The sequence below is a fragment of the Macrobrachium rosenbergii genome, chromosome 3, assembly GCF_040412425.1.
Source record: "Macrobrachium rosenbergii isolate ZJJX-2024 chromosome 3, ASM4041242v1, whole genome shotgun sequence".
In the NCBI taxonomy this organism is placed as follows: Eukaryota; Metazoa; Arthropoda; class Malacostraca; order Decapoda; family Palaemonidae; genus Macrobrachium; species Macrobrachium rosenbergii.
The window spans coordinates 78,538,763-78,556,498 of record NC_089743.1 but is presented as its reverse complement, the minus strand read 5'-3'; the positions used below and the strand labels follow the sequence as shown (position 1 = coordinate 78,556,498).

The 17,736-nt window shown below is 40.4% G+C and overlaps 1 protein-coding gene across 1 annotated transcript in view; it reads left to right on the top strand.

Annotated features, from left to right (window-relative positions):
- Positions 1–17,736, top strand: part of LOC136826050 (polyamine-modulated factor 1-binding protein 1-like) — an 86,075-nt gene that overhangs the window by 56,853 nt on the left and 11,486 nt on the right. Inside the window, exons 8-9 of the mRNA XM_067082942.1 lie at positions 130–198; positions 15,253–15,814. Of these exons, the coding sequence (XP_066939043.1) occupies positions 130–198; positions 15,253–15,814 (631 nt within the window). The remainder of the gene's footprint in view (positions 1–129; positions 199–15,252; positions 15,815–17,736) is intronic.

Below are 17,736 nucleotides of genomic sequence, written 5' to 3'. Positions count from 1 at the left end.
GAAAATTAAAAAAGAACTCATTCTGCCTCCAAAGCTGGTGAAAATAGCTCCATCTAAAATGGGTTCAATTTCTGTTTTATGATGAGTAATTTGATATTGATTTTTTTTTTTTTTTTTTCTCTCAAACAGATTCGAAGACAAGATACACCTCGTCCAAAGCCATACTTGAGTTTAAGCTTCTCTCTTCCGAAACTCCAAGTAAGTTTGCGTATAAAAAGTTAATGAATTCTTGTGTGAATGAGCTGTTGCATGAAAAGGAAAATTGTAAATTTTTATTTTGAAAAAATTGTAAAGCACAGAAGGAAAAAATTGAATGCTTTGCCACAAACCAATTACTTTCACATAGCATGTTTGTATTATTGTATTATTATTATTATTATTATTATTATTATTATTATTATTATATTATTATTATTTATTATTATTTATTTTTATTATTTATTATTTTATTATTATTTTATTTTATTATTATTATTATTATATTTATTTCTTTATTATTTATTATTTTATTATTTTATTTTTATTATTATTATTATTATTATTATTATTATTATTATTATTATTCAGAAGATAAACCCTGTTCATATGGAACAAGGTCACAGGAGCCGTTGACTTGAAATTCAAGCTTCCAAAGCATTTGGTGTTCATTTGAAAGAAGTAACAGAAGGAATATTAAATAAACAAATTAATAAATAAATAGATAAAAATATAGGTAAAGTATTAAAATACAAGGAGAATTGCTTTAGGGCAGTAATGGGTTGCATCTTCACTGGAACTTTTAAAGTTCAAATTGCACAACACCCTAAGGGAGGCTGTTCCATAAGTCCAATAGTATGAGGAATAAAGGACCTCTGAAACAAGTGATAGTGTACTTAATGTCATTTAGAAAATAACTAATGCAATATTGCATGAGGGTGTAAGGAAAAGTAAAATGATGCATGTATGTGTAAGTGCACTGTTTGTGAGTGCATGGTGTTTAATAATGTAATTCAGTACCATTTGAAGTTGTCTGGGTACATGTCAGTTTGTATTTCTGGTGATAGAAATCATTTCTCGCTATAAGATTCCACAATGTTCAGCTATAACCAATTTTGTAAAAATAAGTCTTAATCCTTCAAGCAAATTCTAAGAGCTGTTAATCAGCTCAGTGGTCTGGTAAACCAAGCTATACTTCTTTCTCTCTCTCTCTCTCTCTCTCTCTCTCTCTCTCTCTCTCTCTCTCTCTCTCTGACCAGTTTTTACAAATTCTGTATAACAATATCATTTCTGGGAAGAAACGAAATTTTAAAAATATATTACACAGTATTGAAATCTTGATAGTGTGTGTGTGTAACTACAACAAAACACTTGAGCTATATGGAGAGAAATATATAATTGTTCTAACTGACTAGACACGAAATAAAATGTCTGTATCAACAATATGAAATGAAAACTTAATGTCATTCAGTGATACAGTATTTACAGAACATAATATAAAAAGATTCTTGTTAGAAAGAACCAAACCCAAATAACAACAGTAGACTAAGCTATACTAGGCATTTGATTGTGTAAGTGTGTATCTGCTGATTGATTTTAAGCTTGCAGTTGAATAAGATACTGTACATACTGTACTATCTCACTTACAAATATTATTAAAAACATTAAAACAAGTATTGCAATACACTCCCTGAACACCTGAATTAGCCTTGTTCACCTACCAGCCCGAACTACATCCCCATATCTTTTACCCACTAAGTGGGTAATAAACTGTCAGCGTTACCAACGCTTACAAGAAAATCTTGTCAAATGAGTCACCTGAAGTACTGTTGGCAACACTGCTGCAAGTCCCAGCCGAGTGAGACAGAGATCCCCAATTGCTTTTGTTGCCATGCTGTGTGGGTGTGTCCCACATCAGGCGAATTTTTAGTCATTAATCCGGACCCCATTTAAGAATTTGGACATCAGGATCACGATTTGACTGTTTTAACGTTTTTCTCCTGGATGGATACTTTATTGATAGGATTTGAACTTTCTCCGAATTTGACTTTGGGATCAGTACTTTTGACTCGTTTGAGTAGTCAAACAAGAAGATATCGCAAATCTGCTAGCGCCGAATGTTTCCACTTTGTTTACATCTTCGACAGCAGAGCCTTCTTCTTTGGAGATGCTGATGCTCATCGGCCCACATCAGTCCTGCAAGGTAGGATGAGTACCCTCAAACACGATCGACATTCTGTTTTATTTTATGTAGGAAGACAGTGTAGTATCAGTCAGATAGCGGCAGTCTTGGTCGGTCGATCAGATGGAAGAATTATTCAAAAAGTTAGGACAAGTTACTAGCTGGGCATGTCTAGTCTATTTTTACAGCTTTATGACTAAATTAACGGAAACCTAGAGATAAGGATAGTAGTAATAGTGCTGTAGATACTACTCGTTCTTTTTCAGCCCCCTGCCTGTTCCAGAACCAGCCCTAACAGGTGCTGTGGGTTATGGAGATTCGCAGGCCAAAAAAGGGTAGAATCTGCCGGCCCCCTCGGCGCAGAGCAGGCAGTGTTGGCAGCAGATTTCCCCCTTCCCTCTAAAAGCGTAAGTTCTAAGGTGAATTTAGAATTAGGAATCACTCAGAAGGGTAGAATTCCTAATTTAGAAATTATACAGGAAAAGTAGTTGAACGTGGTCTTTGGGTTCAGGGTTTGGTTGCGTATTGCTAATGTCTAGGTCTCTCATTTAGGTCAATCGTTGGTTTTATTTCCTGCTTTCTGTATTTCTGTGCAACAAGGTTTCCAGATCCGTGGAGGGTCATTCAGATTTAGTTTCTATATATCTGGTTCTGAATTTGTTTTCCTTGAATACTCCTTCTTGAAGGTTCCTTTTCCTTTTGGGGTTTTTAAAATTTCTTCGTCTTGCGATGGTGGTAATTCTGGGATCGAGTTTTTCCAATATTCATGATCATGTCTTAAAGAATTTTCTTGATTTGATAATGTCTATCAAGATTATCAGGTGGGGAACAGGACTAGTCTATTTTCTTTTAAATCTATGGCCTCTTAAAGCCGCTCACGAATTTTCCCATTTTTCCCTTTTTCTTCTAAGCCTTCTTCCATTGCCTTCTCCAATCTTCTTTCGTTCCGCTCTGGAGGGCTCAAAGGGGTCTTTGGTTGCGCCCTGTTTTCTTGGCTTTTAACTCCAGCAGAGCAAGGCTTTCTTGCTTCAACCTGTATATTAGAGCTTCATGGCCCCTTCTCTCTCTTCGGGGTTAAGGGAAGGGTACTTTTACGGATCCGCTCGTCTTTATCACCCTTTGCAAATCCAGTAGTTTCTCAGGCATCCGGTCTAGTTGCTTCTCAAGTGTTTATGGGCGCCAGCAACTCTTATTTCATTCTTCACGGGTTCTAACTGTAATGTATCCCCACGATTCTTGTGGATACTCGCTAATGGCAGTCGGCGTTTGCCTTCCAGCATCAGTGTATAAGCACGATAGTTTCCTAACTGTATTGTATCCTCCTGCGATTCTTGCGGATGCTACAGTCAGCGATTCAGCCTGTGCCAGCGTTCAGTGTATCAGCACCGAGAAGCTTCCAACTGGTATTGTATCCCCTCGATTCGGATGCTATTACAGTTGGCAGTTCGCCAGCGTTCAGTGTATCAGCACCAATAGTTTCCGCAGCCTTTCCATTCTCCAGGATAGTTGGTAACTACCTTCTTCTGTCCGCCGCCAGGGTACATGGTACTTCCCTTCAATACTCCTTTGAGTTCGGTCCGATTTGGGACCTTCTCCATCTGTCCAACCCCGGCGTTGGGGCGCTCCGGTGGTTACATCGGTGTGGCTTCTTCCTTCCTCCTTCGGCTTCTTTCTTCAACTTTCCGGCGGGTTTTCTCTGTCCCTCCGTCTAGGCATCCCATATTAGTTCGGGATGTATTCGGGTCTTCAGTTCTGAGTTCCCCATTCTCATGCGTGTTTTGATACATCCGGATTTGAGGGTTCGGGTGTTGCGGCCTCTTCGCTCTCAGGAGGGGCGTGGTCCGCCCAGGTGTGCGTCATCCCGTTGGGTGGTGCGGGTTTGAAACAGCCTACTTTGGTGCCTCCCAGTATGTTCGGCGTCAGGTGTCTGTCTCACGCACCCAGGTGTAGCAAGTTCCGGGTTTTCGAGTTCAGCATTTGCTAGGGATCGGCCTGCCTCTTTCCTGTTCCGGCTCGGTTGGACCAGTCTGACATCCTCTGGCTCAGTCGGACCAATCCGACAATCCTCCGGCTCGGTCAGACCAGTCCGACAATCCTCCAGCTCAGTCAAACCAGTCTGACAAGGATTGTTCTTTGAAGAAGAGGATCCGGTACCGGATATTAGTTCTTTTTCAGCCAATGAGAATGAGTATAAGTGGATGGTAGACTTCATCTCACTTTATCCTCAATCCAAGGTTCGGAGGAGCCTACTACGAAGCAACGATGTTCGAGTGGCTGTGCCAAGTACAGAACCGATAGTTACTCAAACAAGATGAGATACTCCTCCAGTCTGGTACTGCCTGACACCTCATCACTTCAGTGTCAGTAAGGCTGGCATACCAGGTTAACATGTTGCCTGACTGTACAACGTTCTTTGGCAGGAGAGGAGGGCTTCTTTTGAAACTTCGCCTCACTGTCCAGGACATTCAGAGGGTTCTGCTGAGGGCGCCTTTTGTGCTCTGCAACAGTCTTTTAGCGAGGAGGATATCTCCATGGTCTATTTCGTAGCCATCATCAGCAGTAGCGTCACAGCAAGCTATGATTAGTGTGGCTGCTCTGGGTACAACAGGATGTGGTCAGCATAACTTGAACTTATTTGCTTCTAACTCATGTCTCCAGTGTCGGCAATTATGCATCGTTGAAGGTACAGAATGTGGAAGTAGAGGGTTCCTGTCTAACAGGGAACAGCTGGTACCCACTTGAAGAAGCCTCTTAGGGAGAATGCTCTCTCTCTCTCTCTCTCTCTCTCTCTCTCTCTCTCTCTCTCTCTCTCTCTCTCTCTCTCATATTCCAGGGTCTTGTGTCTCCGCTTGTTTTCTCTTCAGGTATGTCTCAGGAATCGCTGGGACTTCCACATCGAGAATGCAGGTATAAATCTGGAACAATTTCTCGCTTGTCGGATGCGTCTGTGATAGTCAGAAGAAGCATCTGACATCCGAAGGTCTGGTCTCCCCTCTTCCTGACGTTCATCTATACTCAGATGCCTCATATCAGGTTGGGAGACAACCTCCGAGGAGAAACCCAGGCTTCGCCTCTGGAGGGATCGGAACGAAAGGAGTCAACCTTCCGGGAACCTCGGCTGTAAAGGAAGCCCTCAGGTGTTTTAGTCCTAGTCTGCAACACAGTAGTGGGTCTGCTGCGACATCGTAACTACCGTGTCGTATCTGAGAACTCCGGGAACAAGATCATTAGAACTTAAGAGATGTATACTTTCCCCATTCGGTCTCATTCATCAGGTAATCAGGAATTGCGGTAGTGTCAAGACGTCTATGACTAGCTCCTTGCTGGCTCTAACGCCCTCGGTTCGAATTCCTAATGCTCCTTAGCGGAAGTTCGATGTTCCTCCTCATGCAGAAGATCTTTTAGACAACCGCATTTTCACCATTATCTTCAAACTCTTGCGTGATGAACCTAGTTGTGGGAGACTGCGAGTTAACAGCTAGACAGTCCAGACACTCTAAAGCTATGTCTAGACAGTGTTTCTTTCCAGCTTGAGAAGTCAACCCGTAAGCTTTGCCAGTCAACTTGACATGGGAGTCTGTGTCGAAGGAAGGTCATTCCATCTTTAGGCCTGCCATAACCGAAATAGCTGGTTTTCTTATTCCTTCAGAAAGTCAAGAGTCTTCCATTTTTCGGCTATTGCTGGCTACCGCTCAGCACTTTGCAGTACATTTTTCTATCTTCCCTGAAAATTTCTAGTAGTAAGATCTTCTTCGATTACGTTCCTCGGCTCCCCTCGAGATTTGTCGGAAGTTCTAATGTTAAGATAATTGTTTAGGTTTATTTCTTTCTTTTGGCTTTAGCTGCAGATAAAAAAAGGGGGGGGCGATCTTCGGGAAGTTTCCTAGGCAGGAAATGATAAGTATTTCTCTTCTTCCGGAAGTCGTGGCCGAGGCTAAAACTCTGCTTCGTTCGTTTAAGGTTCTTTATCTGCGAGTGTTCGGTTCCGGCATTGTAAGAGCCCGACGCTGTCTCTTCCAAACACGTGTGTGTTCGTGTGTTCGTCAATCGTCATCGTCGTAATGGACAGGACAGAACAAGAGCATCTCATTTTCTTTCTCAACAGGAACGCGATTTCAACCATACAATATGTCCGTCTGTTCTCCTAAGCATTGTTGTCTTATGTATGTACAATCACCACTACGCATTGCCAGACAAACATTCTAATCATGTACTCATAATGTTCCAACGAATCTTCTGTATCAAACTGTATGTGTTTCTGTTTGTGAAGACGCCAAATGTCTCTCCATTTCACATTTATTATGCTACTGCATTTTATCCATTAATCTGTCTTGAATCTCAAGCCAATTGGCCATATGTGTAGAATTTCTGGCCTTTCCACTGTCACTATGTTAATCATGTCTCTTTATCGTATCTGTTTGTCTGACAAACACAGATATCTGAACCTTTTATCTCTGTTTTACCTGTCTGTGTGTAGGCTACATTACCACTCAGACGTATCAATAACATCGAAGATTCTGTACATTTATCTCAGTAAGGAACCACCAATAAACCAGTAAACACCCAGCCAGTATGTCACTCATACCCGGTCCTTACACTGCGGACCCGGAGCCGACCCAAAGATGAGACGACCCAAGATGATGACCCTTCGCCGCCTCGCTGTTTCCCACTGTCCTGAGTTCTCCAGTGAGAAGTCCGACCCTCCGAGATGACCCACTCCACCACCGGAGCCTGGATGCCTCCTCCAGGAAATCTGAAGCCGCCCCGCACTCGCACTGGACGAGCTGACCAACGAAGGACCAGCCACGTCATCCTTCAGCCCTGCTGCCGCCCTCTCGAGCTGGCTACCAAGATCAGGCGCCGTCATCCTTCAGCCCTCGAGCCGCCACTGAAGGATCATCCGGCGTCACCCTTCAACCCGCCTCCTCCCAGCTCCTGCTGGATGCCGCCCTTCAGCCTCCTCCTACCTGCCTCAGGCAAGCCCTGAGCCAACCACAATTGTCGGCAAGAATTTCGCATCGATGCCTCGCATGGGGAACATTGTGAAGAGCCCGTCACCCCGGCGCCGTCTCTTCCAGACAATCCGGCGTTACCCGCCTTGGGAGATATTGTAGAGCCACGCTGTCTCTTCCAAACAACGTGTGTTCGTCAATCGTCATCGTCGGAATGGACAGGACAAAACTGGAGCGTCGTTTTCTTTCTCTACAGGAACGATTTCAACCATGCAATATTTCCGTCTGTTCTCCTTAAGCATTGTTGTCTTAATGTATGTACAATCACCACTACTTGCATTGCCATGCAAGCATTCTAATCATGTACTCATAATGTTCCAACGAATCTTCTGTATCAAACTGTATCCACATGTTTCTGTTTGTGAAGATGCCAAATGTCTCTCCATTTCACATTTATTATGCTACTGCATTGTATCCATTAATCTGTCTTGAATCTCAAGCAATTGGCCATATGTAGAATTTCCTGGCCTTTCCACTGATGTATGTTTCATCACTGTATGTTAACCATGTCTCTTGATATCGCCATCTGTTTGTCTGCCGACAAACACAGATGTCTGAACCTTTTATCTCTGTTTTACCTGTCTGTGTGTAGACACTACATTACCACTCGCACACGTCAATAACATCGAAGATTCTGTACATTTATCTCAGTAAGGAACCACCAATAAACCAGTAAACACCCAGCCAGTATGTCACTCACACCCCAGTCCTTACAGCATCAACGGGGATGTCTTTATGTCTGATGCGAATATTTATCAAAGGTTGATAACTCCAAGTCACTTCTGTGTACACTTCTTGTCTCACCCTCGAATCCTTCCCATTCCGCTGTCAAGGATGCGATTAGTTACTTTGGAGAAAAGGTTCCTGGTTCCTGGTTCATAAAGCGCTCCTACACGAACACGATTTACGCGGCACACTTCCGCGATTCTTGTGTGGTCACGAGGTTTATGCCCTGAACGCAATTTAGTTTGACGTGATATTATATTTAGTATTTAACAGTTTTTCATTATCGCTAGTATTTCAGTTTTTTCATTATCAAGTATCTGAGTATGTCCATTTCATCTTCCTTTCTGAGAATGGTTCTGAGTCCTCTATTCTGGAGTGTAGTTTACTTCATAGTCCATCTTTGTTTTCTTCCTTTACTTAAGAGGCGTTCAATTCTGGCCCACGGCTGTGACAGTGACAAATTCTCCTATCTAGTGCATTCAATTAGCTGAGGTGGTATTCTCTTAGTGCGAAGACTCGGAAGGTTATTCACTTAGTCCACGTTTAATCTATGAAGTCTATTATCTAGGGATGCGCTCATTTAGCTAAGGTAGTATTCACGAAGTGCGGTGATTTATTAGTTAACCAGATAGAGAAATTCCTTCTAGGCTTTAGAATCTTAAGCAACCAGTGCATGTGATTATAAACTTAAGTTTAGTACATCTTAAGTATCCTAGTCTTTGATAGTTTCCCACGAGAGTCCAAAGAGGTGCTCTCGTAGGCCAGCCTAGGTTGTTTCATCGGTGCTGGGATACTTCTCGCCAGTCGGGCCTTGCCGCAACCTGGGCGGAGGGTCATCGGCTCAGCACACTGCCTCATTCCCTCCTTAATGGGTAGGCTCTGAATAGTCACTTTGGGAGATGCATCGTTCTCCTTTTTACATGAAAGTTGTTCTCTTAGTCGGTGTGTGGCCGCTAACCGCGTTCTATCGTGGGTGCGTTCATTTAGCTAAGGGGTACTCTCTTAGTGCGGAGGTTCTTAGAGGCGGCCACTTGGAAGTCGGTGTGGTTTTGACGACTTTCTACCTAAAGACGTTCAGTTTTCTTCGAAGAAGAATTTCTCACTTGGTCCCTTTGCGACGACCAACTCGATCTTATAATCATGTAGTAATGTTAAGGGTGGGGGAACTCTAGGTAATGAATGTAGTCTGAGGAAAGTTGGAATTTTGATTCTCTGTTAGTCAGGTTCATAGTGAGAATATTGGGTTTGACGTTAGTACTTTGAGATAAGCAGATCCAGTGGAGGTTTGGTTTCTTCCCAACCTCTTCTGCAGACATCAGACAGTAACGGACGGGGAAGAACTCGAAGATCCTGCACACTCAACTCTCCTCCATATGAGGCTACAATAGCCACATGGGAGGTTCACAACTACCCTCCATACATGAGTGCTTTGATTAGCCATGGGAGGTTCATCGTACCTCCATACATGAGAGTGCTTTGATTAGCCACATGGGAGGTTCATCGTTCTCCACTAATCATGGGAGGCTGTGATTAGCCACATGGTAGGGTGGTTTTTATTCTTTGCTACTCTCTATCCATTAGGAGGTATGAATACCACATCCCACGTGGGAGGTTCATCGTTCTTCACTAATCATGGGAGGCTGTGATTAGCCACATGATAGGTTGGTTTTTATTTTGCTACTCTCTATCCATGAGGAGGTTTGAATACCACATGAGAGGTAGCTCGACTCAAACAGTACCTAGAATGCCGTAAGCTTCTTGGTTCTTCACTCTGCAGAAGATCTACATGTTGACAGTTGCTGTCATATGCTTCCTGTCAAGTTAAAGCTATCTTCTTCTCACAGTCTTCTCTCAGTTTTGTTCTTGGTTGAATGACATTTCCTGTAAGGTGCCAATTCCTGTTTTCCTGGACCCTTTCCCGAGCTCCTGGCGCCACTTCTAGTGCCTGGCGCATTCGTTGAGGGCCCAGACCTGCACTAGAGAGCTCATCATTATATCTCTAGTATTCGGTGGCCTCTGTTCGCCTGGCGTAAACTCACAAGGCCCAGGTTCTTACAAGTATGGATTTTTTCTGGGCATAGAGTTCTGCACTTCTTTGTTATTGTATGAGGGTATCTTTGAGTCCACGCTAAGTTTTATCAAGTTCAGTTTTTGTTAAATCTCCAAAGATTTTGATGTTTTCTCCTGGCTGACATAAAGTCTGCAGAGTTGGTAGCTTGTTTGCACAGTTGTCTGTGGTTCTGCACGTCCTACTAGTTTGCTTTTAGCTGTGAGTGCATGATTACCAATGCGAAACATGCCCACAGCAGATAGAGGACGAACCAGATAGCCTCCTCCTTTAATCTTCATGGCTGTTGAATGGATTTTGGAGATGCAGGAAGCACCCTTCCATGTCCTTGCCAGATGTCGGCCTCCTGACAGCACTAGTTTTCTCTGGAGCCCTTGTTCTTACAGTCGTCTGAACTTAGTCTTTTGGAAAGGTAGTCCCTTCATCCGTGAACCTAGTCCTGGATTTCTTATCAGTGCTTCATTTATGGGTTGGGGAGCCTTCTTAAGGAACTGGGGCTTTTTCCGGGTGTGGTCCCCGGAAGGTTGAATCCTTCAGTTCCTTCTCTTAGAGTTGGAAGTTTCTTCAGATAACTTCAGTGCTTGTTGACCTTATTGCACTCGTAGGTGGTGGTAAACATTCAGACTAGACCGCAGTTCTAATGTTTTATGTAGGCAAGGCTCTAACCCCACATCTCCCTACTTCTGTAAACAAGGCTCTATCCCCACATCTCCCTACTTCTAAAGTCCCAGCCCGAGAAGAACCCTAAAAGAGTTCAGAGGTCTGGTTAAACAAATCATTTACAACTAACTAACCTACTTCTAAAGGAAGAGACCTGTTTCTGTGGACAGATCAGTCAGATCTTCTAGTTCTTGATCGGTTCATAGAACTAAGCCCTATCAGACGTACTGAGACGTCAGAAGGAGACCGTCAATCCCCAGGCTGCTGGGATCCTTGGAATCTATGGGACAGACCTGTTTGCTCCTTCAAGGGATCTTCATTTTCCAATTTTTGTGGTCCATACCATTCTTATAGCATGTGCAACAGACCCCATGCTGTAGACATATCCATCGGACTACCTCTCTTCACACCCTTCATCACAGTCAAGAAGGAGCTGCACAGTCTTTGTGCTAACTCCAAGTTACATTGTCCACTTAGCCCTATTCTAGCTCGTATCATGGTCCCTGAACGCTCTCTGTTGTGGGCGGACTCTACAGGATCCTCCCCACTGTGGTGTTCCCTCGACAACCTCACTTCAAGAGATCTCTGTAGTCAGGATCTTTCCAATGACAAACTCCTTGCTGTCTGGAGGATTACCATTGAAGGTTTTTTTAGACGTATTGCAGAGACCATTGCAAGACATGGTTATATGTATTGCAGAGACCATTGCAAGACATGGTAGTCAATCTTCTCTTGCCATCTTCTGACCCTGGGGATCAACTTTCCAAAGCTAGTATCTCAGGCCCTACATCTCCTCTGTGAGACGTCCATGTTCCTTTTACAATTACCCCATGAAGGGCTATCGAACTATGCATAACTCATGTATAAACATGGAGACCTAGTTCGTTGGTATCCATATCTTAATTCCCTTTGAAGTTCCTGACACTCCCAAGCAAGGAAGAAGAAGTAGTTTGCTCATTTTTCCTTGGATTTAAGTCAAGGACAGGGACCCATCCAAGACCTGGATCCGTTTTTTCTTTTTCCCTTAGGAATTTTACGGACATCCATGTATTCCAGGAGCGCCAGACAACACCCAAGCTCATAGCTCATCTGGCACCCTACTCTCTTGCCTATAACAATAGCCTTGCACCAGCTTTGGCATGACATCAGCTTTCATTCTGAGCACCCAGTAGCACTCACTAGCTTTGAGGAAGACTAAAGTTTTCTATCCAGTTTGAATGTTCAGTTTCGAAGGTCATCCAGAACCTATGGTGTAATGGCAAGAACTACTTTCTTCCTCTGAATAGAACTCCCGGTGGCAACTGCACCTGGTGCCAGCTCATTCTCAGAGAGCCATAGCGCTCACTGGCTCTGAGGAGTAATTTAGAGAGCTCTGCCCAGCTGGATGGTATAGTATCGCCTAAAAACTGGTAGTCCCAGGCCATCCATAACCCAGGGAGTTAGGACAAGAGCTTGTCTCGTTCTGTGATGAGACACGCTCAGATTTAAGAGAAGCATTTTCCTCCTAGTGAAAACTAAAGATGTCAGAACAGCCTCCACCTCATCAGCTTTCAAACCTCCTCCATAGAGAAGGAAAATGAAGAGGGTAGAAATCTTGCAATGGTCCTTGGTGTAGAAGAACTCTGCCCTCGTTCATGAACTCTTTATCCCCCCCTCTCCCAAAGGAGCAGGATTTTGAATAATTTCAAGGGCTGTACAGAATTCTGAGGAAAGCCAAGGAGCTGCAGACGATGATAGAAGCATAGGATGATTCTGAGGAAAGCTCCACTAATTTTGCAAATGGCCTTTATGATCTCATGAAGCCCTATCTTAACACCTTCGTGAAAATGTACAATTACCTCAACGTGATGGAGCCTCCTGAAACCCCTGAAGAAGGGGAAGAGGCACTCCCAGAGGAGATGTAACTCCTCTGCTTTGCTGTGCAGTCATATCTTTATCCTCATTCATTGGACTGCACAGCTAATTCATCATCATCATCATCTCCAGTGAACACTGATCACTGGTGAGTGAATTAAATACCAATGTTTCCCCTGTAAAAGAAAACGTGACGGCTTGAATAGTAACTGTATGAAAGAAAATGTGTGCCTGAATACAGTACAGTATAGGGGAGGACTTAGTTTTCATACGAAGTGGTAAGCCATACATACATATATATTTTAAGGGTAATGTTGTAAGATAACTTTGAAATTATATTAAAGTGTTTTAGGATGATAGTTTAAGGTATATTTGGTATTTGAACTAGTAAAATAGGTAGTTATAAGCATTTTTAGAGGTGGTCTTTGTTGTTTGAACTGATAAAACAAGCAATTATCAGCCTTTTTAGAGGAGGGGGTGTAAAGTATTCTCAGATTTTAGCTATTCGCAGGTGGTTGTGGTCCCCATCCCCCGCAAATACCATGGGTCAACTATATATATGTGTGTATGCATGTATATATATATATATATATATATATATATATATATATATATATATATATATATATATATATATATATATATATATATATATATATAATCATACCATACATACAGTAATACCTCAGTCTTAATGATTGAGTTATGCAAATTCACAGACACGTAAACTTTTCATTGGAACCTAACTAATTGTCATACGTGACTTTTTCGCAGACGCGACGTTTGCGAATTCTCGAGAGAGGAGACAGAGAGAGTGAAAGAGATAAGGGTTGTCCTTACTTAAGAGAGTGAAATTATTTATCAGTTATTACAGAGAGAGAGAGATTGTCCTTGCTTGAAATATCAAGTTAAATTATTTATGAATTATTACGGAGACACAGCAAATAACATGAGAGAGAGAGAGAAGTTATTCTTAGTCAGGTATCAAAAGATGGAAATTCATGATTTATGAAGGAAAAAGAAAGACGAAAGAGAGAGAGGGTACCAGAAATCCTTCGACACGCTGTGGGCAATGATTGACATTTTGACAGCTTTGCCCTCACCCCTCTCTTCAAAAGTTCACGAAAGAGCAGGAAATGATATTTGTTTGTTTAAAATATCACTTAATTTACTATAGAAATATATAAATTGTGTAATTACAGTTATATTATTATTATTATTATTATTATTTGAAAGTTAGTACTTATTATTAGGTAAATAATTTATTTATCAACAAAACAAATAAAATACAGTAAACATGTAACCATAAAAATTATCTCGGTAAGAGATGAGAGAATTTGTATGGTTACATGTATATGTTTATTTGTTTTGTATATGATAAATAAATGATTTACCTAATAATAAGTACTAATTTTCAAATATTAAGATTAAAACAGATAATAATAATAATATAACTGTAATTACAAAATTCATACATTTCTATAGTAAATTATGTGATATTTTAAACAAACAAATATCATTTCATGATCTTTCGTGAAACCTTTGAAGAGAGGGGCGAGGGCAAAACTGTGAAATATGCCAATCGTTGCCCACTATCTTTCAAAGGATTTCTGGTACTATCTCTCTCTCTCACTTCTTTCTTTTTCCTTTTTCCTTCATAAATCATGAGTTTCCATCTTTTGATATCTAACATATGAATAACTCTCTCTCTCTCTCTCCTCTCTCTCTCTCTCTCTCTCTCTCTCTCTCTCTCTCTCTCTCTCTCTCTCTGTAATAATGCATAAATAAAATAACGATATTTCAAGTAAGGACAACTCTCTCTTTGTTATTCTCTCTGTCTTTGTAATAATTCGTAAATTATTTCACTCTTTTAAGTAAGGACAACCTCTCTCTCTCTCTCATTCGTAGTTAGCGCTCGCACATTTTTACAACTTATTATTTCTCTGTACATCTTTACCTGTACAGTAGATAGTTTAAATTGATCTAATTTTACCTGTACCATCTACAAACTGTAAATGTCCTTGTGTGGCAAATATGTTCTAAAACACTGAGACATAATAACTAAGAGTTATATTAGTCCAAATAAAAAACACTGTTTGTTCATGGAAAAGCATTTCAGAACAAAGAGAAAGAGAAGTATTAGAATAAAGAAGTTATTAAAAAGAGGTTGAGAAGACTTCTAAAAGTAGATCAGTCGGAAGGGGAGAGAGACAGAAGTTCTCTTCCAACTCTTTATTTTTATGTCAACTTTTTTTTTTTAAGGTAATGTATTAAGCTAACTTTTAAATGAAATGACAGTAACTTTAATTTCATTTAAAAGTTAGTTTAATAATCTGGGAGCATGATTAGGGTCATATTTAGTGTTTAAACTTTAGAAATAAGGATTTATTAGCGTTTTTAATGACCGTGCCAAACTTACGTGAAAATTTGCCTTACGCGAAGGGTTCTGAAACCTAACATCGCATAAGTTCGGGTATGGCTGTGTATATATATATATATATATACTGTATATGTATACTAATGATGTTTTTAGATATTTTTCATATGAAACTACTTTCAAACTCATGTGTTTATTTTTTAGTTTCCTGTTTTAATTTACTACAGTGTCATTAACCTAGGTGTTGTGATCCTGGTTTTAGTAGCTATAATCTCTCTCTCTCTCTCTCTCTCTCTCTCTCTCTCTCTCTCGGTACTGTTACACTTTTATGTGAAATTTTAATATTTTAAGTTTCTTTAACTGTAATTCACTATTTAGTTTGTTTTTACTTATGCAGCTTCCAAAGTTTGGAGAAAAGAAGATATCCAGATCTTTAGAGGAGCCTAAGAGATTTGAAGATGTCAAGTTTACTGATATGAAAGGTGGCAATAGACATTTTAATTCTTCAGTTCAGTTTGGTGCCTTTGGTATGAGCAGAATCCCTTCAACAAGTAGTGAAAGTTGTTGTGGTCCCCCATCATGCACATCTTCAAGTACTGTAACTGTTGAAGCAGGGACACTAATGCATTCATCCTTGGGAGGCTCCATTGAGCCTGTCTCACAAAGCCACTCTGCTGCTCCATCCATAGAAACAACTGGTTCTAGTTGCTTGACATCCTTGGAAGAGAAGATTGGTATCTACAGTATTAATGTTAGTGGGCACTCATTAGCATCTAATGCTCTTAACAGGTTCAAAAGTAATAATACAAGTGTTTCAAATGCTGAATTGAGGAGCAGTTGCCCATACTTTGAGAAAGCCAAAAGGAGTTTGACTTTCACTCCAAGTCAGGAATCTGAGTACTCTGCAGACAGCCAGAAGAAAAGACTGTGCCAATCTGTTCCATCAGTTTCTCGGTCAGGTAACACTTCGTCCATCAGTAAATACCTAATAACATTTTTATTAGTGAAGAAAATTTTTAAAGCATGTTGGGTCAAGTTTTTGTTATTGTTAAATATATATAGTCACTAAGTAATTTAACTACATTCTTGGGTTGTTTATGTGTAAGCCCAGTTATCTTTTATTATTTGCAATACTTAGTGTTAATTGTGTACTGCATGCAATGAATTGTTAATTGTTTTCTGCATGCAATGATCTGCTTTCATTTTCATTTTGTAACAGCCTGTTGTAATCTTTTAGCATTAGGACACTAAGGTTATACATGTGTCCTGTAAAGAATACTGTACCTTTCTTTGTCATCATGAGGAATATTAGTCAGCTTATACTCATATCTCTATTCATGCCTTTCAAAAAAAAATGATCTGCACAGATTTATTTCTTTGGATGAAGATATTGACTTATCCCTCCTTTTGAGCTGTATTTTTATTTGTCTTTTCTGTCTTTTCTGTGCCTACTCAGAAACCATTGCCACCCCCTGAATGCTTGGCTTTGCCAACGTCAGCCTGTTTGTCTAGATATTTACACTTGACTCTTTTTGAGTTTCTTTTAACTTCATTATGTAGACTTGGTATATTCTGCTTTGTATTTTTCATCTCTCAAAGTTTTCTCCAGGTACCATTTGCTTTTGTTTATTCTGTTTTATAACCCAGGTTGTATCTGATATTCATGTTAACCCATATCCCAATACTTTTTTCCCAGCAAGATTTATATACCTTCTTGATTTTAAACAAGGCCTTATTCTTAGTCTGCTGCTCCTCAGATATGATATATAGAACTGTAGAGCTATTTTGACATTCAGTTGCAAAAACCTCTTGATGATTATCTTCAAAAAGCTGTATGGTAGTAAGCCTAGATACTCTGCCAAAATTTTTGTCAGATGCCTTTAATTTCAGTTGTTGTGTGGTATTGACAAGTTGGTGATCACTGACAACTACTACTTTACAGATTCTAACATTCCTCAAGATTTGTTTTTTGTCTCGATTAATGTTTGTGCAGTATGTTTGAATTCTATGATTGCTATTTAGAGATGTTCAAGTGTATTTATGGATGTTCTTTTGTCGGTAAAGAGTAATTCCAATTACTAGTCTCCCATGTGGTCTTCTGGCCCAGTACATCTTCCAAACTTTCATTGTTCTTGTTATTACATTCTTATCATGAACAGCAATTCACATATCTTTATGGCATTTCATTAATAACATTCTTCAGTTGTGTATAAGGTAGATATTTTATTTCTTCAGTGTATATTCATTGGTGTATGGCACTCTATAATGCTCTTATTGCACTGCTTTGATTGAAACATTTGTGGCAGTGATGTATCCTGCTCACTGCTCTCTAGTCAGTGCTTTTTCTCCATTTGGCATTAAGATCATGTGCACTATATCCCCATCAATTTTTACCGGGGAATGTTGTTTCACCGTTGCAGTTTGTCATTTTCACAGATTTTATAATGAAAAGGTTCAGAGATAAAAGAGGTGGTTTGGAGTGGAGTAAAGGTAGAAAACTCAACAAAATGGCATATGATTTGCAAAGTTTGTTTCACATACATAGAGAATTAGGACTCATATTAAATCTTAGAAGAAACATACTGTATTTGATGGCATATAAGATGTACTTTTGAAAAACAGCTGAGAGAATCACTCCCAGGCCTTATATACAAAGGTAAGGCCTCCTGAGCAGGCTAAAGTTATCCCATCGCTCATTACTGTAGGCTAGTTTTACCCCAGATGGTACTACCTAGCTTGGCCCTATAATATTATTTACTTAAATTATTATTATTATTATTATTATTATGATTGAAAAGAATAAAAGTTTGTATGCCATTGAGCTTATACTGCACCTTAACTTGGCATATGTTTCTTCATTTCAGCAGGTAAATTTTAAAGC